This window comes from Tympanuchus pallidicinctus, unplaced genomic scaffold, assembly GCF_026119805.1.
Source record: "Tympanuchus pallidicinctus isolate F22 unplaced genomic scaffold, pur_lepc_1.0 scaffold13, whole genome shotgun sequence".
In the NCBI taxonomy this organism is placed as follows: Eukaryota; Metazoa; Chordata; class Aves; order Galliformes; family Phasianidae; genus Tympanuchus; species Tympanuchus pallidicinctus.
In genome coordinates, this window is record NW_026294648.1 from 6,013,058 (window position 1) to 6,040,282 (window position 27,225).

Sequence of the window (27,225 nt, forward strand, 5' to 3'; positions counted from 1 at the left end):
GTGTAAGCTATTCCATCCTTTGTAGTGCAGATGGGAGTGCTGCAGAGGCCTACAGGTCAGCACAATCTCTGGAGAAATTATTTACTTATCTTCCAAGGCTCACTTGTGAATGTGGAGAGATGGAGAGTTAAAGTAGAAGGGTAAAAGGACTACTGCAACATTTAAAACTGTTCCTTTCTAAATTTTGTATGTATACCATATGTTCCAGCATGTTATTTTGTTCTGAATCTGTGCTGAGACATTTGTACTAGCTGCTTCATCAAGACCAATCTTCTCAGCTGAACAGATACATCTAATTTAAAAGCTAAGAATGAGAGTAATTTATACCACTGTGCATTACTCTGCACTTATGATCTTCCATTATACTGCCTATTCATCTTGGTATCCCAGTATCAGCATGGCTGGGGGTTTTGCATGGTGGCTTGAAGAGCTCCACCACACCCAGGGAGTGATGTTCACACAAGGCAGTGGCAGAAGCAGAGCTGAGGCCCCTGGTAGCTGTAGGCACAGAGCAGATGGGGAGGGCAGGAGAGCACAGGGAAGGAGCTCACAGTCCTGCTTCTCCCCTGCTGCCCAGCAGGTTCACTGGCTGCATAATTATTCCAGTGGAGCCAATAAAGCACGTGGTATTTGTTGTGTTCATTGTCCTCCAGATAACAGGGCTCAGACCTGGAATGATTGATCTCTCACATACCTTCTGACTGAAGCAAAATCCCCTGAAAAAAATGCTTTTAATGAATGATGCATATTGTCTTCACTACTAGTTTTTGTTCATATAACTAGTTCCTCCCTTTGAGGAAGAAAAGAAAGAATTACTGGAGGAAGAAAAGAAAGAATTACTGAAAAACAGATTACAACTTAGTAGTTGAAAAATCCTATGCATTTTTCAATCTATTTTCCAAGATAGAAAGTAATAGTAAAGCATTGTGAACCAACACACAAAAGTTTCCTGTGCATTTTAAAATACGTGGATAAATTTGAAACTGTTAACGAAAATGAGATTTGCATTTATCTCAAAGCACGATGTAGAAGTAATCAAATATATTTTCAAAGTAACATTAAAGACTCCAGCAAAATGCTCTTGGGTTTATTAAAGGAAAGGAAGAAAAAACAATAACTAACACCACTCAAGGATCACGTTTTCAGAGGAAAATAGTGGCTTTTTACTGTAAGAGGAGAATTTAGGTTACCAAACAGCAAGCTGAGCTGCAGAGCTATGTCTGCAATATTTACTAAAACATACTCATACAGATAAGTACATGTGCATATACTCGCACACACCCTGTTTGCTTTAACAAGAAAACTAGAATTGTGGCTTAATTCAGAAAAGAGTGACTGTATGTTCACAGGGGAGAGGGTGTGTCTTTTGTCTCGGAGCAGCAAATGCTCAGTTTATTAGCCTTGCTCACTTTTCCCTATTGAGTTTAAATTCAGAGCTAAGCAAATTTCCAGGAGCAGTCCTGCAATTCCAGCTCTCTGTGCTAATCGATTTGCTGCAGCCTGGGAAGCCCTGAGCACAAACTGGAACAGCCCTTAGCTTTCATGGCTTGCCTTTGCACTTCCCACATATGCAAGCCTACCTTAGCCAATTCTGACAATCTGGATGGATTGGGTCCAGCTTTTTTTCTTCTAAACTCCTTTAGACATGCATTTATTACGCTTCTGTGCCAGTATCTTTCATCACCCCTGGCAGACGTGGGGGTGGATGGAAGCTGTTACCCTCTGCACATAAGTAAAGGTATCACTTGGCCCACAGAGACACGTTTGAATGACACCAGCATTATGTATAAAACACATGGCTGGAAGGCTTTGGACAACCTCTCCAGCTCAGTATGGGCCCTTTGCAACATGGATTCATTTTCTAATACTTCAGTTACATCAAGATGCACATATATATCAAAAATAAAAATTACTGGTTCCATTTTGTGCAGTTTCGGGGATAAGAAAGAAAGGAGATACTGTTGTGTTGGATGAGAGCACTGTCACACACTCTTATCAGCCTCAATTGTTTGGCTGCCTGCTTCTAGCCATATCTAGTGCAAGCTCTTCCTAAAGCAAAGCATGAGCTGTCGTAGCTCTCCACTACTGAGAGAAAACAGCCTTTTGATCAAAGGCCAAGAAGAGCTGTGAAGGGTATGGAAAGGAAAGGAAGCACTGGAAGCAATGGATTCAGATAGACAAGAGGTGGAATTTACTATGGGATGTGGAATACAGGACCACCCACAATCAGATTCTGAAGTCTGGGTAAGGTCAGGAGAGTATTTCCTTGCTTGATGCACTAGAGCAGGTAGATAAACATGAGCAAATGTACCTAATATGACACCATTCAGAGCATAAGAAATGAGGACTCAGGCTTACCAGAATAAACAAGACGTTCCCCCAGTACACAGGGGAAAAAAACTACATGTAATTTGTGTTTCTACTATGTCATCAAAATAAGGCATCTACTGAAAGCCAAGTGTTGAGGTAGATGTTTGCTCAGAATAAATTCCAGATACCTGGTCCCTGTCAGAGCAGGTGGGACTCCTGTTCACAATTCTGAGATTTCTACTTGAGAAATAAAAGGAACCAGGAACTTCTGGCCTTTTCAGCCTGTCTCAGCTCCTGTTATTCAGCCTAATTTTCCCTTGCTCATTTTCAGCTTATTTATTCCTAGATAAACCCTCTGGCACTACATTGAATAATCCTCTTCTCTCCTGGGATTCAGAGTGAAAAGGGAACATGTCACTCTCTATGACAGAAAGAACTGCTAAAATAAAGATGCTGGTGAGGATTGAATTTTTAACATCTCTCTTCTTCGGGGTGTGAATAGCACCAGGATTCAGTGATAGGGGCCATGTACTTCTAGGTCATCAGGTCAGATCTGACTGTGTCCTCCAATAATTTTGACAGCCTGCCATCTGTGATAGAAGGAGCAGATGTTCACGCGAATCTTGGTCAATACATGTCTGCTAGCAAGGCTTGTATTTCCAGAAGACCAACAGTTTTCAGCAAGCAGCACTACAGCCTGCTTCTGGACTTTGAGACTCACTTCTTTAAGAATACTATAGACGCATTAGACCTTTAGCCAGAGTTTTCAGAACAACAAAATGCCAACAAACGGTGCCAGAGACCTGTTGGACAGCAAGTGTGAGCACAGCACCTTCTAGAACCAGAGGCTGAGCTACAGCAATGACAAAATATCTGCCAAACCTTGCAAGATGATAAGCTTCTTCACTGCCTCCCTCTGCCTCTGCACATGGCCTTGGCAGTTTTTTGGAGACACCACCAACTGCAAGCACACCAGCTTCAAAGCTCATGTGGGAACAAATGTCATCAAGACTTAAGCTGCTGAGATCAAACTGCTTCTGCTTTAATAAATACAGGAATTAGGACTCAGAGGCTGCACACAGGGCAGCCTCTCAGAAAACAAAGTCACCTTCTCCCACCATTAAAATGCACACAACAGGGAAGGATAATGAAAACAAAAATATGTGAAACTGGAAAACTGACTAGAGTCTGTCCATAGACTGCAGCACTTCTGTCTGTCCTTGGAGGGGACATACTTAATTCAACACTTTATTTAACACTGCTCCAGAAGCAGCTTCCTCAGAGAGCTCCAGCCATGGACATCTAAGGCAAAATTTTGTTTATTCCCAGAGCCACCTCTGGCAAGGACTGATCCAAGGCCATATATGTCAGCTGGCATTTGTCAAAACCCTTGTGACACCATGATCAGCCAAATCCCTGAAGCTGGACATTCTTCGGTCATTTATTTTTAAACAGGCCGCAATACAAATCAATTGATCAGCTATAAGGAAAAAAAAGAGCTAGAACATAACAGCTTTTATAGGTATTCAGTAAACGTGTTTGAGTCAGTAATTCTTTATGCTCACAAGGAGTGGAGGCACCATTCTCAGCTTGCTTGTTGGCAGAAGTTATCATAGCATCAGTACTACAGCTGTAGAGCATTTTTCACTACTGTCTGTGGTTGGCACAGTACTGAAGACACTAGCTAGGTACAGTTTCAGCAACAGTGTCTGATGGGCACACTCTGGGGAAGCCATTAGTATCCTAGACAGGCTCTTTTATCCCTGATTCTGCAGCCCATAGACCAATGTAAACAGAAATTAAGAAGCATAAGGTTTCTGAATAATACCTTAAAAATCTTCTGAATATTTCATCATTAGTACTTAGATACGCGTTCATGGAAGCCTGGCTTATTCACTCTAGCATATAATAAAATCCTTAAGGGATACCTGAGGCCAAATTGGTTTTGTCTGCGTTAGCGTCTAGTCGTTGCATGAATCAGGCAAAGCTGAATTTCTAGCTTAGACTAAGAGCTCCCTAAAGATAGGGAACCAGGCTGCCTTGTCTAGCCATGTAAGTGGCTTGGGTTCAGAAGTTCTTAAGCCCATACATTATTACTTACTCTTCTTTGCATGACATGCATTTGCTAGTCATGTCACACAAACAACCTGATTCGGAGCAGCCTGCAAATGCAGTGAGAAGGCATGAAGCACAGAATTAATCCTAGAACAAAGTGACCGGTGCTAGGGCAGAGCTGCCTGTGTTATTTCTGTGCTAGTCCTGAGCCAGACCTGTCCTGATATCAAAATGGGAGGTTTATGAAAGGCCTGCCAAGTCTCAGCAGCCAACAAGAAGCCCTAAAAAGGTCTGGGAAAAAGATGCAGAACAGATACAGTCTCATTGTTATGGCTTTAGGCAGCAGGGAGGGAAGACAGGATTCACCCATTAGTGCCAGCTTTCGCAGATCCTTTTGCAGGATGCAGGATTAAGAAATAGACTCATCTCCTATTCCTCCCTCCCATTAGTTTTGAAGGTAAATCTTCAAAAGGTAAAGTTTTCACAAGTGAATTAAATTACTTTGTTCTGGAACCTTTCAGAATCCAAATGGGCAGTTACAAAGTCTCACAAGGACAAGGTATTTCACATTCTAGTCTCAACATCACATCACCTCAACTTCTTTGCATGTTCCAACATGCAAACCAATTTGTTTGCTTTGCAGCCTTGAACCTCATGCCTCAGGGCACAAACTAACTCACTCCAGGGCTCTAGGGGGATTTCTTTCTTTATTTTTACCCCTGATCTTTCAGCAATGCAGATGTTACTAGATAAGTCATGGGCTTATTCACCTTCTCCAGCATCAATTACAAATCACAGCAGTTGGAAGCATTTGCATATTTTGGTTCAAACCTGATTCTGTGTCGTATTAATTAAAATTCATTAATGCATTAATAGAACTACATTATCCTAGCAATAGAGTTTGGTCCATTGCTAGCAGCGGTACTTGAGTGGTGAAATTTTTACTGGTTTGTTTCCAAATCCCAGCTTAAAATCAGTGCAACAACTCCAACGTTTGTTTGGTCTCTCCAGTGCAACTTGATGCACCCAGGGTACATTTTCACTAGTAGTGAAGCACCAGATGCTGCTTTACCAACTACTTTGTTAGCTGTTACGTGAAAGAATCAACTTTTAGCACGTTGTGAGCTTAGTCATCCTGCTTCTTTCTCCTTGCAGCTGCTGTCCTTCCTCAATGCAAATCATCTAAAATGAAATGGGAATTTCTTCTCTGAACAGGAAAGGTGGGCTGGTCTCCTGTGCATTTGCATCAGTTTTGCAATCAGATAAACTCCACTCATCACCTGCCGCAAGAAATCCTCATCAATAAAAAGACTGCCAGAAGGGATCATTTTATTAAGACTAGAAATGATTTTGAGAGTATGTTCACAAGTACCGTGACATATAAAAGTATATAATTCCATTTGGTGAGACAGCTAACACTCAGATGGAATAGAAGCACTTTGTCTGGGCCAGATAAAAGCAAATAAATAGTATATTCATGACCTCTCCCTGTGCTTGAAGATTTTAAAATCCAAAGCAGATCACTGTACGTTACTATGGCAAAAAATGGCATTCAGTTGTCCTGATTGTTGACCAGAACATCTATGGGGAATTGGAGCCTATGAGCTCTCTCTCACCTGAGCAGTACATTTTTTCTTTACTCAGTGATGCTAACTGATGGAAAGGGGCATTTAGTTGATTAAGACATGGCAATACATCTGCTAAAGAAAAGACAAAGAATTCCATACCATTGAAAAGCATCTTAATTATAAGATAGTACTGAACCTACTGCATACATTTTTGGCTCTTCTAGAGCTGCACACTCATCCAATAACAGTAATTCACATTAAAAAAAAAAAAACCAGACTAGTTTCTTTTGTATAGACCTCTTTGTATGTATCCTGAATTACTAAGACTTTGGAATGCAAGACAGCTTAGGATAAAAGAAGTTCAGTATGGACAAAAGACATTAACTCTTTCAGTTAATTTCTTAAAGTAGGAATAAATGCTGACAGACACCACCTGCAAAGCAAGATACAGAAGGCAGAAGGTGGGCACAGGGCTGTTAGTCATGAAATTGCTTCCTCTGTCCTAAACACCTATTTATTGTACAGCACAGTGAAAGAAGCTCAAGCACAAATGGCACAGTATGTCTATACAACACTTGCAAGGTCTACTTAGACTACTGCATTCAAAATATTTGAATGCAACTTCATCCACTGTGTCAAATTCTGCTTTCTAATTCAGTTTAACTACATGAGGCAGGAACTGTCATCATGTATTTATAAAACAGTCGGTGTTCCCAGGAATCCAGACTTATTTGGGACACTGGATATAACTGTAACAGTTTAAAGAAAGAGAAAGAATCTGCCAATACAACTGCTTTATGACATGACCCACAGGTCAGACCAAATTCAGTCCTGCACACACCCATGTATACATACACATTTATTACATCTATCTCAGCAGAATAGGAGTTGCAGTCATGAAACAAAGTGCTGAATTTAATCTACTGTCTTAAGTTTTTGTTTAATGCACTGAGTTCTTTGGCAGATACTACATTCTATGTAGCTGTGAGAGTTGAAAACAAATCTGTATTGTGATTCTGTTATGACTCTTCTTTGGTCAATAATTTGAAGCTCCTGAGTTCTAGGGTTTTTTTTCAATAAGGCAGTGATATATTCCAAGGAGAGAAGCAGCAGACTAGGCAAAAGCACTAAAAATGTATGCAAGAGCAAGTAAAGTAAGCTACTTAAACACAAGATTCTAATTCCGCAATTTCAAAATGGTAGTAGTATTCCAAAGGGTAACAATCTGAGATGTAACAAGAAACAAACTTCCTTAAAAAAATCTAACCCACTGTTGTTTTAAGTGCTACATTCATTCAGATGTACCTCATCCCATCCAGCTCTGAATTAACTGCTTTCTCATTCCAAATGCAGGTCTGCAGTGCATAGAAATATAATTATTTACACACCAGTCTATCACTGCCACTACTGTCTGTACTTCTGAAGCATCTTGATTACTCTACTGATGAGCACCATGGAAATGCCTATAAATAAAATAATCAGCTCTCATTAAATTACAGTCCATGGAGCAGGGAAAGATGATTTTCCTTTGTACGTTCCTTTTGTAAATTTTATCATTTCACAGCAGAGAGTGTAATGTGCCTCTGATGACACTCAAAGAGATGGACTGTCAGGATTCTTGTCAGTATTTCAGCTTTGAGCAGCTTGCACATTTGTGTGAATATTTTCTCCTGAAAATAAAGTACTATTCATGAGAATTAGGCATTCAAGAATCTTTTTTCTAATGTCAGAATCAGACATGCAAAAACCTTTAATATCATATTGAAGGTCAGACTTTATGGAGCAGTATGTCACAAAACCCTAACAGCAAACACAGTGCTCAAAGCAGAAGCTTCTGGCTTTGGCTTGGAAAACTGCATTGTGAAAACACACATAGGTAGGAGATTTCAAATAAGCTTAGATTAAAATATAAGCATTCAAGGAAACTTCCCAGTAAGAACAAAGCATTGGTAAATCAGATTTGCTCCTCAGGGACCTCCAGCAATAATTGATGCCACAAATATCAAACATTGCATTACTGTCAAATTACAAAATCTTATTGCTCTCATTAACTGCAATACAAAATGTACATTTGCATGCAGTAAAACTGCTGGTGGTACCTAACATAATGTAATATCACATTCCATAAAATGGTAAATTATAAAGCTAGTAAAACAAGTTAAATGTGGTAACTTAAATTAGACTTTACTGAAATCAGATTTCTGTAGCAAAAAACAGTGATGAAATTTTCAGGTTGCCCCAATGAACAAAGCACAAAATGTAGGCACCACTCTCTATGGATCTCTAAGGCTGACTTGAGGAAAGCAAGGCTGCTTTCCTTCAAGGTTCTTGAATTCCTTTTGGATATATAAGCATATGTTGTGGCTGCTATGCATTTGCAGTCAAAATTGCTAAATTACATAGATCTTAGTGCTCCATCCTCAGCCATGCCTCCACGAAAGGCAGCCACTCCAGCACCAGACTGCACTCAGCCCCGCAGCAGCACTACTCTAGGCAATCTGTAACTCGAAAGCAAGCAGCATTTCCCAAATTTCTGCTTAACAACTAACAGAATTTCCCAAGGAAGTACAACCAACAGCCCATAAACACAGTCCAGTTTATGAGCTGATTCAGTCTTGCTTACCATCAGAGGCGGAGGGGAAAACACTGTTTATTCCTGCAAATAGTTTAAAAACAGAAAAGAAGGTGGTATGCCAATGGGGCATGCGCCAAGAGTTTCCATGCTTCATCCAAATCTGCATCTGATCTCCAAATTGTCGGCTATTCTCAAAAAATAGAGGCAATCTACTCATCCAGATTAAGATTCTCATCCTCACAACTGTGAGTGCAACAAGACAACAGGAGACAACTGATTTTGGGTCAGATCCATCTATTAGGCCTTTTTTAAAGCTGCTGTGATTCAAGATGCACGGTCCTGTGCCCACATATGATTTTCCTCAGTGCAAAAGAATCATTTGTCCTTCCTCTCCCTATCCTCACAACCACTTCCAGTGCTCCCAGTACATCACACATCCTGTATCACTACAACATGCTACTGTATAGTCAGCTTAGCTGGAAAATTGCCCACCTGTGTATGTCATATAAGCTGTATGACTTACAATGATACAAGAGCAGGGCTGAGGCAAGTGGAAAGAAAATCTTTGATAGGCAGTTGAGATTTCTTATCTTTGAAACTATAAACAGCCACTAACTGTTGTACAGGCTGCAAAGATACTAACATGTATGGGCTGGGACAAAGCAAGAGCTACATTCAGCTCACAGACACTGTATCTGGACTTGGACACTTAATGAGCCAATGTTGGGTGCTGAAAGGACAAACATTTTCATTTGTAAAGGCTGCATGTTGGTTGGTTGGACTCACTGCTTAGTGTTGGCAAGGTATTTGAATAATTTTCTCCAAAGATAGGAGAGTTAATTTAAAGCAACAGCATAAAATCCTAGAAGAGCCAGTGTCCAACTGTAACAAAAGAGCTGGAGTAAGAAAAACAGATTAAAAAAAATAAGATTATCACTGAATTACAGCAGACTCACAACTATTAAATCAAGATCAGAATTTTCCTTAAAGAAGAATCCAGTTCTTCCCAGTCCCCAGAGCTATCCTCCGCATTCTTTTAAAGGTTTTCATAGATATGGTAATATGAAATGCCTTATTGCTGTGTAGTTGCTAACAAGACACAGATGTTTATTTCAGTTCTAGGAAAATGCAGACACGAAGCATATTATGACCACCACCTAAATATTTCTGCCCCTAGACCCATTCTGCACATTATCTATTCATGTATTTAGTCAAGATGATGCAACAGTTCCATACTTTTCCTCCTCATTATTGAGAGCATACATGGATCTTAGCAAGGCCACGGTGGGAGGCAGGGCAAGTCAAGCAACACATTTTCACTCAGTGAATCCAAAGCATGAGAGCTCTTGTAATTACTTCAGAGGCAAATCAACTGGTGGCCATAAGCTGAACTCCCCACGTTATTTATTTAGCTGGCCCGAAAGACACACAATGCACGTTGGCGTGCAGGATGGAGCATCTGTTTCACTCAGATGGTTGGCTGCATTCTTCACTTGATATTGATATCAGTGACAATTTAGTAACTTAACCACTGGCATGGGAAGTCTGACTTCAAGAGAACAGATGGCAGTGATCATCTCAGGTTAATTTTAGGCTTCAAAAATTGTTCTGAATCAGCAAAGCATCAAGATAAGAAAAAAAGAAAAAGGCAACATCTGTAAAATCTCCTACCTGCTTTCCATCCAGAGTATACAGCTTTTTGACCACTCCTGTCTCCAGCTTTATAGCTTCAGTGATATCAGTGAGAACTTGCTCAAACGAATGGGCCGTCTTCTTGTTCAGGAGCACACGGACTGCCTTCCGGGGCTTCACCCCACTGCGGATGATGGTTACCAGCTTGGGACGCACAAAATCTTTGTTCTCCTTTGCCTGGGCGCTGTTGCTGCTGGCCAGAGACTGAGGTGCTTTCTGGTTGGCAGATGTCTTCACGTTGACAGACCAGTTGGGATTGACATTCTTCGTGTATTCCACCTTCTTGAAGAAGTTGTCAGATGAGCATACGTAACTCTCTCCTTTCAAAAGAAACAAACACCAGTATAATACAGTCCTTACCCTAAGACTGATAAGAAACAGAAAGCACACATTTTCCCCCATTAACTATGTAAAACATTCATCACAGTTTTCATTAGAACTTCAAAGACATCTTATTCTTAAAACATTGTGTGAGTTATATATTTTAGATTTATGCTTATTTAAAATATGATTTAGCATTTCCCCAGTGTAAGCAGGTCAGACAACTTACATCAGCAAACACACACTGTCAGTCACATAAACCTGGGATTAAATAAGATTGAGATTCGTAAAGGTATTAGTTACCTGAAAATGCCACTAAGCTGTCTAAAAGTTCATAAACATCTAATTCATTTAATCACCGAAATTATTTTGCAAATCTGTGAGCTTCTTCTCCATCTTTACAGACCTAGTTACTACTTCAGCCCATCATCCCCTTCCTAGAGGATATCAACATCCATCCACAAAGTACCTGTTCTGTAAAGACTGAAGAATTATGAAAATCCAGTACTAAACAATCTTTGTCAAAAAGCATCTTTGATAAATCTAGCAGGCATAACAAATACACTTCACTTAGTGTCAGTGATTTATTAGTCAGATCTAATAGCAGCTAAGATAGAACACTATACCAAATATTACTGTTTGCTTCAAAATGGCTGGTACCAACCAAAAATACATTAAGTCCAAATATAGACATAGTAGAGAAGGGTGAAATGTTACATGATCCTAGTAGTAACTCATTGGAAAAAAAAGAAAAAGAAATAAAGCCCTACTCTATCCCATCCAAAATTAGTTTCAAGCTTCATCTGTAATTTATAGGATTCTATCTACCTAAGGTTTTAAAATCACCTTAAAGAAGGATTTGTAGGAGCTTCTTTGGGGCCTGCAAGTCTGATGGATCCTAGAGGATTTATTACTAGAATGAGACTGTGAAGCAGTCTCCCTAAGGGAACGTAGCTGAGCTGTCTAGTCTGAAATGACTCAGGCTGCTGAGCATTTGAGGATGCACAGAAACAAAAACAACAACAAAAAAAAAGACAAACAGTAAAACAGTGTTAGAGGAAAAAGCCTTTGCCCTTTGTCTCACCATTAGATAAAATTTTAATAGGAATTGAAGATATAAAATGGGTACCTGCAGGATCTTACAAAGTTTCTTTTTGTGCTTTGTTGGACTGATCCTACAGTTCTTTAGGTGTTGAGTTAAATCTACATTTTAATATCAAGGCCATTTTGAATAAGAAAAAAAAAAAAATCCTTCTTCAGATACAGAAGCAGTTGCATTTCCTTATCTGTTACCTCCTACAAACTCCATGGCCTGCTGTCTTTGAAGAGCCTGCCCCGCATCTGAATCTGGCTTTTCAATATGGAATCTTTCCAGATAGGATTTTACATCTACTTGGCAAAGGTGTAAATGTGGATTTCCAAAGAGCCCACCGATTTCCACAGAAAAATGTATGATCCAAGCATGAAACATACACCTTGTACACAGTGCTCACACTGTTATCCTTCTGATGACTAAATGGCATTTTTTAGTGAATGCAGTGAGATGATCCTCACGGAACGCATGGAGAGACCAACACCACACACATAGAGGCCTTACTAAAGGCTTAAAACAAAGGAGCGCACACTGTTTATATCCTTGCCACCGTTGGTGTTTGAATTCACAAAAATCCACTGAAAAGCTACAGAATGTTTGGCTGTTCAATTGTTTGGATTTCTTTTTGCCCTGACTTTGTATTTCACTTGCCAGAAAGCAGTGTGTGCTCTCAGCAGTTACATCCCCAACAGCAGCTTTTGTCTCCTGAACAGCAGAGCACCGCAGTCATTTACCGCCAAGCAGCAGGTATTGTTGTCCCTTCTGAAGTAATGACAGAAACACAGAAGGCAGAAATCTAACAAGTCTCAAGATGGATACTATTTATTAACTAGCGCACTCCAGACTAACAGAACCCCAGCAGGAGGCTCTATTGGTGTGAACAATCAATCTATAGCTGGAGTATGCGTGCTATCAGCAGAACTCCTTGATAAACTGCTCATATAGCACTCATAAGTGAAGCTCCTTTAGTGCCTCACACTTCTTGAATTGGACCCAATAGAAGCAAAAACATCTCACAAAGTTCCATACGTTATGAAGGATCCCCGCTGGAGTTACTGATTGTTTTCCAGAAATGCTGTATTTGTTAAATCTTTCTGATTAATAAGCGATAAGCCATTGTTTATCTGCTTCAGCCAAGCAACATCTGGTGCAGAGGAGGCCCATGCTTCTCAGCACTTTCATAACTGAGTACGAAGCACAGCACTGAGTCTGAGATGCTCAAACAGGGAATTAGCCCTCCTAAGAACCTGAGCTTCCTCAAGCTGATAATTCCCAAGCAGCAGAGCCTTTGGGAGCATGCTGAACAGAACAGTAACATTATGCTTTGGGAAAAGGGATTTCTGTACCTAAATGCAATATGAAGTGACTTGAATCCTATTCTCACCACTGCTTTTCTGTGAAAGGTTCAGACCTGTGCCTTTGCTTCCACACCAGAAAAATAGTAGCAATCAGCTACCAAAGGGGTGCTGGGCTTGAATATAACTTGTTTTTACACAATATTTTGGGAGACCACAACTAAATAAAGTATAGGCATATGCTGTGATTTATAAAAACATGAAGTCTTATTTATGGAAAATTCACTAAGGTCCACATTTTAAAGTGAGTTTAAGATATTAATGGTCTGTTTAGGAGAGTGCTATCATTCTTAATTCCACGTGAATCCTTTGAAATTCTTCACTGCACTGTGTAGTTGCTTAGTGTACTTAGAACAGCTGGCTCCAAAGGCAATAATGGCATATTGCAACATGCCTATGCTTTGCTTCCACAAATGCAATGCTAGGTACTTGTGGATAAAACTTTCAGATTATGCTCACAGGCACAAGTGGAAAATATCATCTGTCCATTCTCACTTGGTTTTATTTAACCTGATTCCTAGCAGATATTTTATTGAATTCTAAAACTGACCAGAAGTTTGCTTACAGTGACACTGCTCCACCCTTCAGAATAGTGGCTCTTCCTAGTATCATTTCCACAGTTATGGCTTTATAGCTCCCAGGAAAAGGCATTTCCATCTTCCTTGACCACAGAAGCATTAGTTTCAATTTAAATTAACTACAATTTATGTATTTCTAAACTCAGTTTTTGGCTGTCAAATCATAACTATGTCAATGAAATTCCTCAGTAAGGCACATCCCCTTTACCATTTGCCAACCAGGAACATTTGCTATTTCACTTTACACAGCTGAGTTTTACCCACATTTTTACCATAAAGTAGTAGTATAATCAAGCAAGAATGGTCTGAAGTCATTTGAACTTTCCAGTTTTGAGTATGTGCACTGTGGCCATAGGTTCACCAAGGAGAGAAATCTTACGGGGGAATATTTCTAGCAGAGAGGAGTGGTTTCTCTACTACATCAATACGTAGATGAATCTTTAATGAGAATTCAAGGTGTGCATTTGTGCCAGAAGTATAACTGGTAAGTACAACATGGTTGCAGAAGAGTACAGCATAACAGAGAAAGGGAGGAAGCAGATATGAGATTCAGTCAAAGGAGTAACTCCAAGAGGTACATTACTCCCCAGCCCTGAACATAAAACCTGCACACAAATATTTTCAGGAACATATATTCAGACAATAAGCAACTGTGTGCATGTGCAGAAACACAGCTGGAGCCATGAGTACAGTGAACAGCCATTTTTCTGCTTCCGAACAAAACCCCAAATGGCAGCACCAAAGAATTTCACATGGGGGTGGAGGCTTTGGTAAAGATGAGAAGTAACATACCAGGCAACATCCAAACTGCTGCTCAGTATGGCACTACAGGCATGAGAGCAGCGGTGCTAAGAACAGCATTTTTCTAGTGCAGTGCTAGGTCAGTGCAAGATGCCCTTTCTGGACTGCAAAGCCAAAGCCCTGCAGGATGTTGTGCACTTGGCATCATGACAGCGTGCTCTGGAGGTATCACCGTTTCCCACTGTGCCATCAGACCAGCTAGAGCTTTTATTTATTCTTTTCATCCTACTGTTAGCAATAGATGGACTGAATGTAGAGCTTTGACCATAAGCCAGCATGTTTGCCACCTGAAGCCACAGCTTGTATCATACAACCATATTGGCTATACCTACATTACACATCACTGTGCTACTGATTTGATAGAAGCACAAGGCGATTAGATTATTCAGCTCCTAAAGAAGGGATGATCTCAGCAAAGATAAGGTTTGCCTTAGAGAAGGTTTCTCAGAGATTCTAAGCTCAAGACGGGTGCTAAGCCTTCAACCCTCTTAGAAGGGCTTCTTTTGACAATACTAAAAATGACGGGTTGTACTTTCAGGAAAAAAAAAAGTTATCTTTTATCAACGTATATCAGCAAGTTTTGCCGTGCACCAGCAAGTTTTCAAGTATAATGAATTCCGTGCAGAAGTTGAGAAAAATTGGAAAAGCTGGATTGAGGCCATTTTGAAAGTCTAACTGCTAGTAGTTATTCCAAAAACTGTCTCTGTAGACTGCAGTCAATTATTTTGGTTATTAGCTCTACTGCCTCGAAGTTGAGACTTTGCTACTGTGCCCAGCTTTCATGTTTCATGGGATTTACTATGACTTCAGTAGGACTTAAGTGGACTTAACTCCTCACAGAGTTCATTATATATTGTGTTAAAGTAGGCTCTTGAATTCAAATGTGTGAATTTCCTGCTACTTTATGCACTGAAAATGATTGTCTTCTGCCTCAAGACCTACTTCACCAGAGCAAAAGGAACAGTGGAAGAGCTTCCTTTGGCTCTTCCACGTGGAGCTTCCTCATGAGAAGCACTTCATGCTCTATTGGAAAACTAAAAATAAAAATAAAAAAAAAAGAAAGAGAAAATGAAATGCATGATTACCCAGTTGCCTTCACAACTATATGATAAAGATTCATCATGCCAGGTTACCTACTAATCTTGACTCCATTCCAAGGGACCATACTAATCCTAGTGCGGCAGCTCAGATCATCAAGGAAATAAAACAGAACAACAATATGTATTGCTATACAGGATATAATTAACCTAGCTCTAGGGATAACAGTCACAGCAAACAATGCCAAGTTACCAAGGTTTCAATATTGGACTACAGGAGCTTCAGCTTTCCAGACAAAGTGGAACATGCATGCATTGGGTGGAGACTTTGATGCACTTCCTACCAAGCCCTCAGTCTCAACACGCACCAGGCTCTGTACAGCTCTAAGGTGGAGCCTCTCCCGTGTCTACTTTAAATATTCCTGAACAAGACTCCAGAAAAGACTCTCCAGGGTATGACAAAAGCTTGGAAACACTTCCTCAAATATCATACATAACCCAAGAACATTTGCAATGAAACCCCACTGAACAAAACATAATTCCATTCAGATTTTTCTAATGTTTAAACTAAGGTAGGGGCTGATTTCAGACCAGAACAGCCCGGTACAGGACAAGAGCATAAATCCATTATATGATGGGCCTTCTGACCCTGCCTAATAGCTTTGGCACACCAGGAGCTCAACAGAGGAGAAGCTCTGCAGTTTGAGAGACATACCATCTCTCAAATATTGATTTTAATCCATAGTTTGCATTTTTGGCCTTACCTACCATGCCTCATCTATACTGTATTTGTAGTCAATATAGGCTTATTTCATATTTATTTCTGACCCCCACCATGTGCTACAAAGAACTCTTTATTCACAAAAAATTGAACTCCAGAAATAGGACCAAAGTCCACTTTAAAATCAAATGCTTGATAGAAGTACATACCTCCAGACCCCTGACCAGGCCCTGAAAAAGACTGAGGAATGGAATGAACTTGAAAGTCAAGGTTTGATCTTTCTTGTTCATTTTCTTCTGTCCTACAAAATTAGGACAAACAAACCAGGCTGCCTACTGCTATCTCAGTTCCTCAATGGTAATATCTTCCTGCACCTTGACATATTCAGACTACCATTTCTCTGGGCAGGGAGAGTTCACTAGAACTCATCATAAAATGAAAGGAATAAAATTCACCTGGTGCTCTTTCCCAAAACTCATTTATTGATTAGAACAACCACGATAGATAGCAGCACTTGGGTGCAATATTCACTCCTGACTCAGTCAAAAGAACATGCAACTAGAGGACACTGTCAGCAATTTACGTATAGTCAGGATGAGGTGAACAGTGAATAGGATGCTCTACTGTATTAAATCAACATCTAGATAAAGAAAGAACACAGTTCTAAACAATGGCAGTATGCACTTCGCATATTTACAGATGCATTAAAATTGATTATGAAAAGAAGGAGTCAAGATTAAGACGATGAATGCAGTGAATGAAGATGATCTGTATTAGTGATAGCAAGAGAGAAAAAATGATCAGAGAAGACGACTTTAAAAGTCATTGGGAGACATGAACATAGACAAGTCCAGCACAGGAGGCAGTACAGAACAAGTGGACAGTGCCAAGTTCAGTACAGATCAAGAGGCACATCCCAGCTGATAGATACAAAATGTGACCAGAAGAGTAGAAGAGACTTCACTTATTCCATCTTAGACAGACTGGAAAGGAAAACATGCATTCATCAAGAACCTTAGGAGAATGGCCCCTAATTCCAGGGAAGGTCGTCTACCAAGTCTGACCCTAGAGATCCAAAGGGTTACTTCAAGAACCATTAGTTAGTAGCTCACCAAGTATTTCTGTTCATATGAAATACCTGCTGTCTTGAGGTTATTGGTATTATGCAGTATCATTCTCTACCCTACAGAAGTACATTCAGACTATACCATATAAACACATTTTTAATCATGCAGAATAATCAAGTACCCAGAATGCGGTGTGAAAGACTAGTGGTAATTTACAAGCTACTGAAAATCAAACTCAAATTAGCCCCTCCAATAACTTCATTTCCTACGTTCTACTTATTTACTGGAAATTACAATAAGTTAGTCACCTTTTAGCAACTGAAACTGCTTTAGTTGCTGTCAGTCTCTAACCAGAAAGCTAATTATATGGCAAACATACTGTCAAGTGTCTGTACTGTTTTGCATGCCACAGTGCAAATATGCTCAAGTTGTTTTTCTTCATGTGTACCTAGAACACAGTTACACAAACACACAGACCAGTAGCATAGTTTAACAAAGGATTGTCTGCAACCATGGTATTTGTGCCTCTCCAAGATTGCCTTTCTAAATTAGCACTATGGGAATATTATCATTAAACTGTTAATAACAGCAGATAGATCTCCTTTTGCATTTTAAAATGTTAGATTATCTTTTTTTTCATTTTGATCAGTTTCTATTTTCCTTCTAGCTAATGCTCTGCTGGGGATACTGCAACACAGTCAATCCCATTTTTGTTTCAGTGTCACATCTTCAGTGCTGTTTCCAGACACTGTTCTGGTAGAACAAAGCCAGAACCCAAATGTCAGTGTCCCCTGCCTACACCTCAATCAATAAAACAATGTATTTTGAAGAACTAGGTACTTTCTTATCTGCAGCACAAATTTCATTGTAAAACAAGTGTAATTATGAAAGTCTTGTTAACTTCTGACCAAAACAAAAGAAAAAAGGACTGAGAGCCGTCATCAGAGATAGGCTGTGGCCATATTAAAAGTGATGAGAAAAAGATGGCAGAATCTCTAAAATTAGGGAGGCCACACGCCCATTTGACAGCTGTATGATAAATCAGCTGAGAATAACTCTACTAGGATTGCATCATCTCTGTGAAAAGCATTGACTTGTTCCCAGTAAAACTGTTCTGTGAAAAATGTTATTGTTCCATTGTGTTCTTTTCTCCACACACTATTTTGGGGAAAGGAGCATCCCACTTGACAGATAAGGAAAAGAGGCTAAACTCAGGGTCACTTGATGATTCCCTGCTGAGGTTGCCCCAGCAGTTCAGGGGCTTACATTACTGTCCTATTAAAGCAGAAGCCTTGTGGCTTTTCTGAAGTCACCACGTCCCTCAGACCATCTACTTGGAAGAAAACAAAGAAGAGAGGAAAGCACCTCTCCTTTTGCAATAAGATAATCAGGGTATTCCAGGCCCAAACAAAGGATGAAGTGTCTGAATTGATCTGGAAAGAGAAAAGCAGAGCAAGAGAGAGGGCGTTCTCCATGCACCCTGCTGAAGCTGTGCCACCAGCAGAGCTCACCTGTGGCCATGCCTCAGGCAAGGATGCAGGACTGGCTTTGCAGTGATTTTTGCCTTGAGCATCCTCCTGGCAGCACCCACAGCAGCAGCCCACCACTGCAGAGGCTGAACTTCATGGTAATTCCTTCATCCCACAGCCCAGGTGATGCTCAAAGGAACAGGCACGCTGCCAGCCTCTCTAGAAACAGAGAGGCACTCTGACCTGCACCAAGCATCTCCTGCACACTCAGACCTTTTTTCCCCACATATGAGATGTCTTCCCACACTTTTCCACAAACTTACCACAGCAGCATGGCCCACATCAGCCCCCACCACACACAGTCTCTGTAGAAACACTCCCCAGATACACTTCCTTGCACACGCACACTCCATTTCAACATACCTACCTTCTGTACGTACCCCACGTGAACCCTACTCATACACAGCATATGAACCCCCCCAACACTCCTTCCTTACACATCACTGTGCAAGAATCCTCCACCACCTCTTACACACAAAGCCCAACATCCCTCTACAACATTCCCTGAGCATAACCCTTCCAACACATCCCTGAGCATGAACCCCCTCTAGGAACCCTCCTTACAACTTCTTCCACATATCTCTACATATAAAACCTCAAATTTAACCAAGTGCAACCCCTCTCAACATCCTTTCCATGCACACACGTTGATCATGAACTGCCCCCAAATGCAATGCACAAGCTCCTGACACACCCCTCCACACTCCTCAAATGCTTCCTGAACAGCTAACACACCTCCTTAAACACTCACCCCACATCCCAACATTCCATAATCCCCCACACATCCCAGCCAGTGCTCCCATACACATTGTTCATGAGCCCCACACTGCACACCCTTAAACACTGCATAAATCCCTCCTACCCCCATCATACATTGTGCAGAAACCCTGTTACATATGCACTGCATGACCCCAGCACACGTACAGGCATAGCACTTTCTACTCATATGCATCCAACCCCAGTGGGACCCTAGCCCAGTTTGGACAGACATAGGGATGCCCTCAGACAGCCCCCTGAGCCATGCACACAGCCATGTCTAGTCCAGAGTAAGACACACCCCTCAAGCTCTGCATCTGCACTAGAGCGAGCATGCCAGAGGCACCTTGAGGGCTGCCACACTCCTCTGCATCTCCGTGCAGGGAAGGAGATACGGCAGGTTCAACACAGAGGGGCAGAAGCATCCCTGGGCCTGCAGGAAATGTGACCTAAGGAAAAGGCCAAAGTGGTGCAGCCCCCTTCTCACCCCGCCTCCTCACTGCACCAGCCAGCAATGCCAATTACCTTCCTCCAGCTCATCCATGCTTCCGATCTTCCGCGATCCATCAATGGTGTAAATGTAACGGACTCCCTGAGGCAGATTGATGTTGTCAGACAGGGACCGGGTCAGGTCAGCCAGGAGAGCATCAAAACTTCGGAAGCGGTCAGAAGACACAGCATATACAATTCCCTTGAAGTAGCGGTCCCCGTTGCGATAGAAACGCACCTTCTTGGCTTTCTTCTCATTACTCAGTGCCTGTAAGGTCCTGGTTCTGTAGAAGCTACAATGAGCACTGTGAGTAGGACTGGGCAACCCATTCATACGTGAGCCTCGCATGTTTCTGGACGCCTTGTCTCGTTCGTCAAAGTGTCCAAAATCAAGTTCCATAGTTTGGTGAACCCTAAAGATCTGAAGCTGAGCAGGAAGACGGGAAGAAAAGGAGTGCGAAGAGGACAGGTTAGAGCCAAGCAGAGCCACAGTCCAGCAAGAAAAAAAACAACAGAGCTGCATCTGGAGCAGGCCAGATTTATTTGAGAAGCACCCCCTCCCCTGACCCAGATTTGTATCGATTCTGGGGACTGAGGGTAGGAGGGGTCCGCGCTGTGAAAGGGATCCAATTACTGGGGGCAGGGAACATATTACTAGAGAACAGTCTGCTCCTACACCTGGGAGTTTTTGGAGTGTAGTAAATTGGGACTTGAAGCCAAAGGGAGTTGCATCTCAGCCCCCAAAAACTCATCCAAACACCAGTTGGCAGTGAATTAAACCTCTGAGCCCTGTGAGGTTTCCTTTGGCAACAGAAAACAAGGAGATCCCAGTGAGTCAGCCCTTCAATCTGTCGAATCACGGAAGGAATCAGAGCATCTGAATATTTAACATTAGAATAAACTGGCATTTATGAAAGAATGGTCACAGGGGACTAAGCAGTTTCTTTGTGACAGCCTGTTCAATAAGGGTTAACAATGAGATCCATCCCACCCTTCCCCCTATCCGCAGCCCCCTCCCAGCCCATCAATCAATTCCCAGGACCAGCCTACATCTCTAAGAAGAAATGACTGGAAAGAAAAATCTGTCATTGAAATGAGGCTTCTATGAGCCCTTTTCAGCAGCCTGAGCCTCCTCTGAATTGCATTTCAGCTCCCATTTAATGAGGAGGAGAAAATAAAGGAGCTATTTCCAACTCTTCCAACCTCCCCCCTCCTGGTCTTAAGTGATTTAATTGCTGGAAGTGCCCCCTGCCCAAGGGACACGCCGCCCCTGCCAGCTCACCTTTCATTGTTCTGAGCACAGGGGGGCTCCTTGCGCAAGGGAAGAGCTCAGAAAAGCAGAGACTTGAGCTGACAGACAGTAATCAGCAATTTTCACATGGTCTTCAGTTTATGCTTAAGAACAACCTTTCCCCTGCACCAAACCCCAACACAAAAGGAGGAGAAATCCTCCCAGTCCTGCTCTTTCATTCCCTCTGTAAACTAGAAACATGCAACTCACGTATGTTGCTTGCATGTTAACACGAGGCAGAAATGGGATTTACATCCCACATTTGGCAGCCAGGTACAAATCTAGGAAAAGCTGTTGCTATCAGTTCCCCACCCCTCACGTTTGCCAGAACTGCTGCTTCGCTGTGTTTTACAATGTCACCGTGACCTGCACGAGAAAAATCATTGTCCTCAGCCTGCGGTAAAGCAGATGACAATGCAGGCAATCTGCAGAGAAACCCCAAGTTTGGAACGTTTTCCGCACAATGCCAGCTGGGGTACATGCAGTCGGGTGACACGTACTGAACAATGAAACATCCAAGCAACTTCGGGAATGAAACAGAGGATTCGGGGGTTTTGTTTAAAAATGAACCGCAGATGCTGTAAGGTACTAAAAGAAAGATTCCTCTTCCATCTGACATCTGCTACTTTTCTGCATGCAAGTCACTCGAAAGAGCTCTACTCACCGGTTTTCAGCGCGCAGGGTGGAGATGCTGAGAGAAAGAAAACCAGGCTCGCTCTGCCTTTGTTGTCTGAGCTCCAAGCAAGAAATTCCTGCCAGGGTGGATGAGACGCCTCCTAGGTCCTAGTGCCTTGTTCGATCCCTTCATGGTAACTTTGCCTCAATGGTTTTTACTCTAATCATCATTTATCTTACTGTAATCTTCTCTGTATCTGAGTGGGAAAAAAAGGGTGTGTTCATTCTAGCTCTGGATATGCTAATAGATGGTTAAGCAAAAAAAGTTTAAAGGGGTAAGTTTGGGGCTTGTGTTCCGAAGGAAGTAAATTTCTCCTTGGCTTTAACTTCACCAGTAAAGCATCTGGCCCCACTGAAAATAGAGCATAATTAGACTGATGCACCAGTTTTATAGGATTACAGTATAGGGAGGTCATGGCTACTAGCTTACTACGTCCTACAATACTGGCACAAGGCTGTAGTGTGTTAGTAAAGCAATTTAAGAAAAAAAAGTTAACCAGTGGCACTGGGCCCAGTCCTGCTGCTGTACTGGTTTCACACAGCATTCATGGTTTACACTGGCAAGCAGGAAGGGACAATTGACTTGGTGGTTACACATGCAGCGCACTTGAATAATTTTTCTCCACTAGCACTGGATATACATCAAAACCAAAGCTCTGCATTCAAGTAGCCAAGGGGTTCAGGATGGAGTCAATCAACACAAACCTAACCCAACAGATTCAGTTTGGCTTATATACCAAACAAACAAAAGAGAATTCGGACTTAACAGGAGAATTCATCTGTTTCAAAATTGCACTAGCCTCTTTCCCTGCGACAACAAAATCTTTCGCCTGCACTATAAGAGAGATTTCCATCCTACATAAAGGAGCAGCACTGCAAACCCCACTCCTAACCCTGCTGATGCTGGTATTATCTTTACTTTAAATAGGAATAAGGCTTGGAAATGGGAGGGTCTTCCCATCTGTAGAAGGAGATCTTTCCTAACAATGCTCTGTTTTGAATGAAAACATCAGATTTTCTTCATTCTGGCACATTATGCATTTAAACAGGGAAAAAAAATAGTATTTATTCCAGCTTTGTCTGTCCCGTAGATGATTGTCCAGGCAGTGCTGATGAATCCACTCAAAGCACCTCTTCCCAGCAATTTTCACACATAACATTTGTGAAAAGTTTTCTTCTTCCCCGAAATCTTTTCATTCATATAAGGTTCCCTTGTGTCCTCTGCAAAAGCTGTCATCTGCTCCCCTTGTGCTTCATGGAATCACTACAGAGGAAGCCACAGATCTACTCTCCTTCCCATTCCCGAATCAGATATATGGACATTCATCACCATGCACATAATCTGTCCACGATAAACAATTCTTCCCTATACTATACAAGAGACTGTCTTAAGTTTTCATACTTTTAAAATGCAAAGACAAATTATGATACATGTGCTCAGAGCAGCGACCGCAAAAATAGAGGAAAGGAAATAAAATTTAGTCTTCAGTCTTGCATGCCTGAGGCATTTGGATACTAGTTTGTGGCAAGGTGGAAGGGTGATGTAAATTCATGCCATACAAATTATCTCCCAAGTTTGACTCCTATGGAGTCTATGAGGAGGGCAAATAGTCTCGAACAGTATTAAAAGACAGCTCTTCTTTTTAACCCCCAAAACCTCATCCACCAATGAGAAAACGAAGTGTGTGTATATGAACATGCCTACTCAGGACACTATCATAAGCTTTTGAGCATGGGCACTTGCTTTTAAAATCATTCAGGGTTAAGCACATTGACAAGAAACCTGATATTTGTTCCTAACTGAAGAATAAGGTCTCTACAGTCAGCGGTAACAATGTCCATCTTTGGTGTAACCAAGTTATTTGTATAAGGTGCCCAAATCACAGGAAGTACTGTGTCCCCCTTTAATCCTGCCACAGGCAAGAAGAATCTCAGCAGCCAGAGCATCATTGGAGGTGAAGAGCCCTGAAGCCAGAATGATGTGACATTCCCAATGGAATCACACCACATTTGCTTCTCTGCAAGTGAAAGCAGGATCATCTCATTCTACAGACGCTGGCTGGGCAATATGGCATGGAAATAAACAACTCTTTCTTGATGAATACTTCTTCACTGGCCCCGAGGAGTTGATGTTGGTCAAAACCTATTTACTTCAGAAGAGAATCATTCCCTGAGACAAATCTAAACCATTTTAGGCAGCGTGAGGTACTGAGAATTGGAAAAATTCTTCTTCCCATCAATAGCCTCATCTTGCTAAAAAGCAAAGACAAATATAGCTTTTCAGATTAAAATATCTGCTTTAAATCAGGTGAATCATCTTTCCTCTGAGGAAGCTAGCATTTAGACTTCTGCCTATGTAACTAAATCTGGGAAAAGACATGTTTGTTGCCATTGCCAAGCAACTGTGATACTTCAGAGAAGAGCAGAGTGCAGATGAAAGAGATTCTGTGACTGTTTCTGTGCTAACTTCCCCATATGTACATACAAAACCCAGTTTCTATTATCAGGAGTCAATCTTAAGTACTTTCTATGTCGGCCTTCCATTGCCTTGCTAATAATATGTCCTGAACTCTATAAAAATTTTGTTTATTCATAGCACATCATAATGTAAGGGTGCTAATCACCTGAATCTGGCTGCACCACAGATAAAATTTTTGGAAAAAATTAAATCAAGTGATCACTGCTTCTGTAGGAAAACTTGGATCATCATTGTCATGTCAGTCTATGCAGATGCATGTTGAATTTTATTTTCACCTCCATGCTTCTGGACTGCTTTGAAGATGTCATATCTGATCACTCCTTTCAAAGCTCTGTTGGATGAGATCCTTGTGCCAAAGCATTCTGAGACCACAAATAACTATTTCAGGGCTCTGTCAAATGTGTTGAGGCAGTCAAAACCTAAGATCCATAAGGCCAGTAACTCACTCCTGAAACTATAGAGCAACAGCCTTTAAACCTGAGGAGCTGATAGTTCATTGAAGAACTATCCTATATTGGCCCATAGAGTTAAGGTTCTCCTACATAGTACTATAAGCAATGAGCACTTCACAGATTTTCACCACGCAGTGTTAGTTTCCTTTGAATACTTATTTTTATATGGACCACACACATCCGAAAGGCTTTTAAATACCAAAGCTTGTGAGCCAAATTCAGCTCACTGCCAGGAAAGTAGGAGGTTTACCTTCACAGCATAGCTGCCCCACTCCTTGCCTTGTAACCATCTGCAGATTGTTACAGTCCCATCTGTAGCCTGAATCACTGAAAACCCCAGGGAACAGAAGGGACAGAGTTTTCTATCCAGGGAAGGAGGAAAGGTTGGAAGCTGTAGATTCCAAGTTTGGCTGGGCTCCAAGGCCACCTGCAGCAGCCAGAGGGTGTGAGGTTCTCACCTGCATCCCACAGCAACAACACCCTTTGGGTGGGACCTGTCACTCCTTTGGAGACAGCCTGCAGCTGTGCTGAATTAATGCTTCTGTGCTGCTGCAGCCCCACACCCTTGGCAGATCCCCCTCAACTTCAGCAGATGACTTTGGCATCAGATAAACTTCTGCTGAAGTTTAGGAGAAAGGAGCTGTTCCTTCCTCTGAGGGATCAAAAAGAAGCATGCTACAAGTGAAAAGGCCATTCCCTGTGCTAATAAACCCTTTTTAAGTATCTGGAAACAATGCAGCCCAAAGAATTAATTCAGTGACTCATCAAAGACATTCCCAACACATCCAGATACAATAAAGCACTAAAAAGCACAACACTCATCCAAAAAATACCTTCAACATTACATTTCATCTGGCTTATTCCCTCCATTCTACAAAGCAACAAATCACATAGATGAATAAATATTCCACGGCTGAAAACAAATTCCCTGATAGAGAAAACAAGACACCCTCATCCAAGGTATTCTTTTATAAATCCTGCCACATCCAGTGGGTTCTACAAGGCAAATTTTGGTGGCAGTTCAGTGACACAGTTTCCCCGCAACAGAAATCTGCAAAGCTTACAGAAAGACATGGAAACATCTGCCACATGCATTGCCTCTATGTTGGGGAACATGCAGAAGCTCACAGACGTTGTCAGTATGTTTCTGCTGAACAAACTAAGCTTGATATATGGTCTGCAAGCCCCAGCCAAGGCCATGACAAATGAAGCCACAAGAAATCTAGATCTCTCCTTCCTCAAAGGTTGTCTATGGGCCGCATCGTAGCACATAGGAGACTCATGGTCAAGACTACTAATTTCTTGATAATTGACCTACAAGACTAAAACTTTCAATGGAAGATGAAAAATACCTTTAGTGGCTTTAGGAGACATCAGGAAGTTTTTGGGTTTTTTTTGAACTCTGCAGCATAGCACTGGAAAAGACTAGAGGTAATAAAAGGACAAATTACACCAGCCTGGAGCTCTCAACCTCTGAGGCAAATTGTGAAATTCATACTTTACTTTGTAAACCACTGTTTGACTGAACAGAAGAACTGTACCAGAACATCAGGATTCACAGCCAATGTTTGGATCAAGAACCAGATTAGAAGATAGTCTTGATCTCTCATCTGAAGTTGTCCTTACCAGTATATTCAATTTAACAAGATCTCATAAAAGGTTACCCAGAACCAACTATGTAAACACTCCGAGCAAGCAAAGATTATATGATTTCAGGCACCGGATAGAAAAGGCTTCCATTTTATACTCCACAATTCTTAACACTTATTAATCACTAGAGCTGGAGCCAAAAAGGGTCTACTCAGAAAGTATAAAGAAATACAGACATTTCCCGTGAGCTCAACTCCAGAAAAATAAGCCCTAGCATGTTCAAATGGGACCAGCTCTCTGCTCACTGTGAACTTGAGGGTGGTCTTTATATCTAAAGGCAAGTTGGCTCAAGTCAGATAAATCAACTGATGAAACGCCGTAATAGTGCAAAACATCAGATTCGATCCTTGCTAGTTGTAATAAAAGAATATTAGTACCAGACTGGCTTTAATGAGTGTCCAGTTGGTCATAACCACTGTTCTCTCCTCTGTTAGCATCTGCTGAACTGCCAAGTGGAGGTACTCCTGCAACAACAGGTTTCAGTTCCTAGTGCTGAGTACACATCAAATCCCAGCAGAATGTCACCATACCACCTTTATATCATGGGACATCCATTTGAAGTCTCCTTCCCTGCCTTTTCTATTGAGATGCGAAAGGGGAACCTGAAAGGAGATTAGTTTTACTTTCTACAGCGTTAATCACAAAGGAGTGGAATGTCACACCACATCCAGGCCATTCACAGAGAGAGCAATACCAGTGCAGAGTGGTTCCCTGTGAGGTTGGCAGATGTG

The 27,225-nt window shown here is 41.5% G+C and overlaps 1 protein-coding gene across 1 annotated transcript in view; it reads right to left on the minus strand.

The window, feature by feature from the left end:
- The window catches only part of DCX (doublecortin), a 125,011-nt gene that overhangs the window by 58,972 nt on the left and 38,814 nt on the right, over positions 1 to 27,225 (minus strand). Inside the window, exons 2-4 of the mRNA XM_052673262.1 lie at positions 21,903 to 22,110; positions 19,984 to 20,374; positions 10,180 to 10,520 (exon numbers count right to left, since the gene is read on the minus strand). Of these exons, the coding sequence (XP_052529222.1) occupies positions 10,180 to 10,520; positions 19,984 to 20,347 (705 nt within the window). The 5' untranslated portion in view covers positions 20,348 to 20,374; positions 21,903 to 22,110. The remainder of the gene's footprint in view (positions 1 to 10,179; positions 10,521 to 19,983; positions 20,375 to 21,902; positions 22,111 to 27,225) is intronic.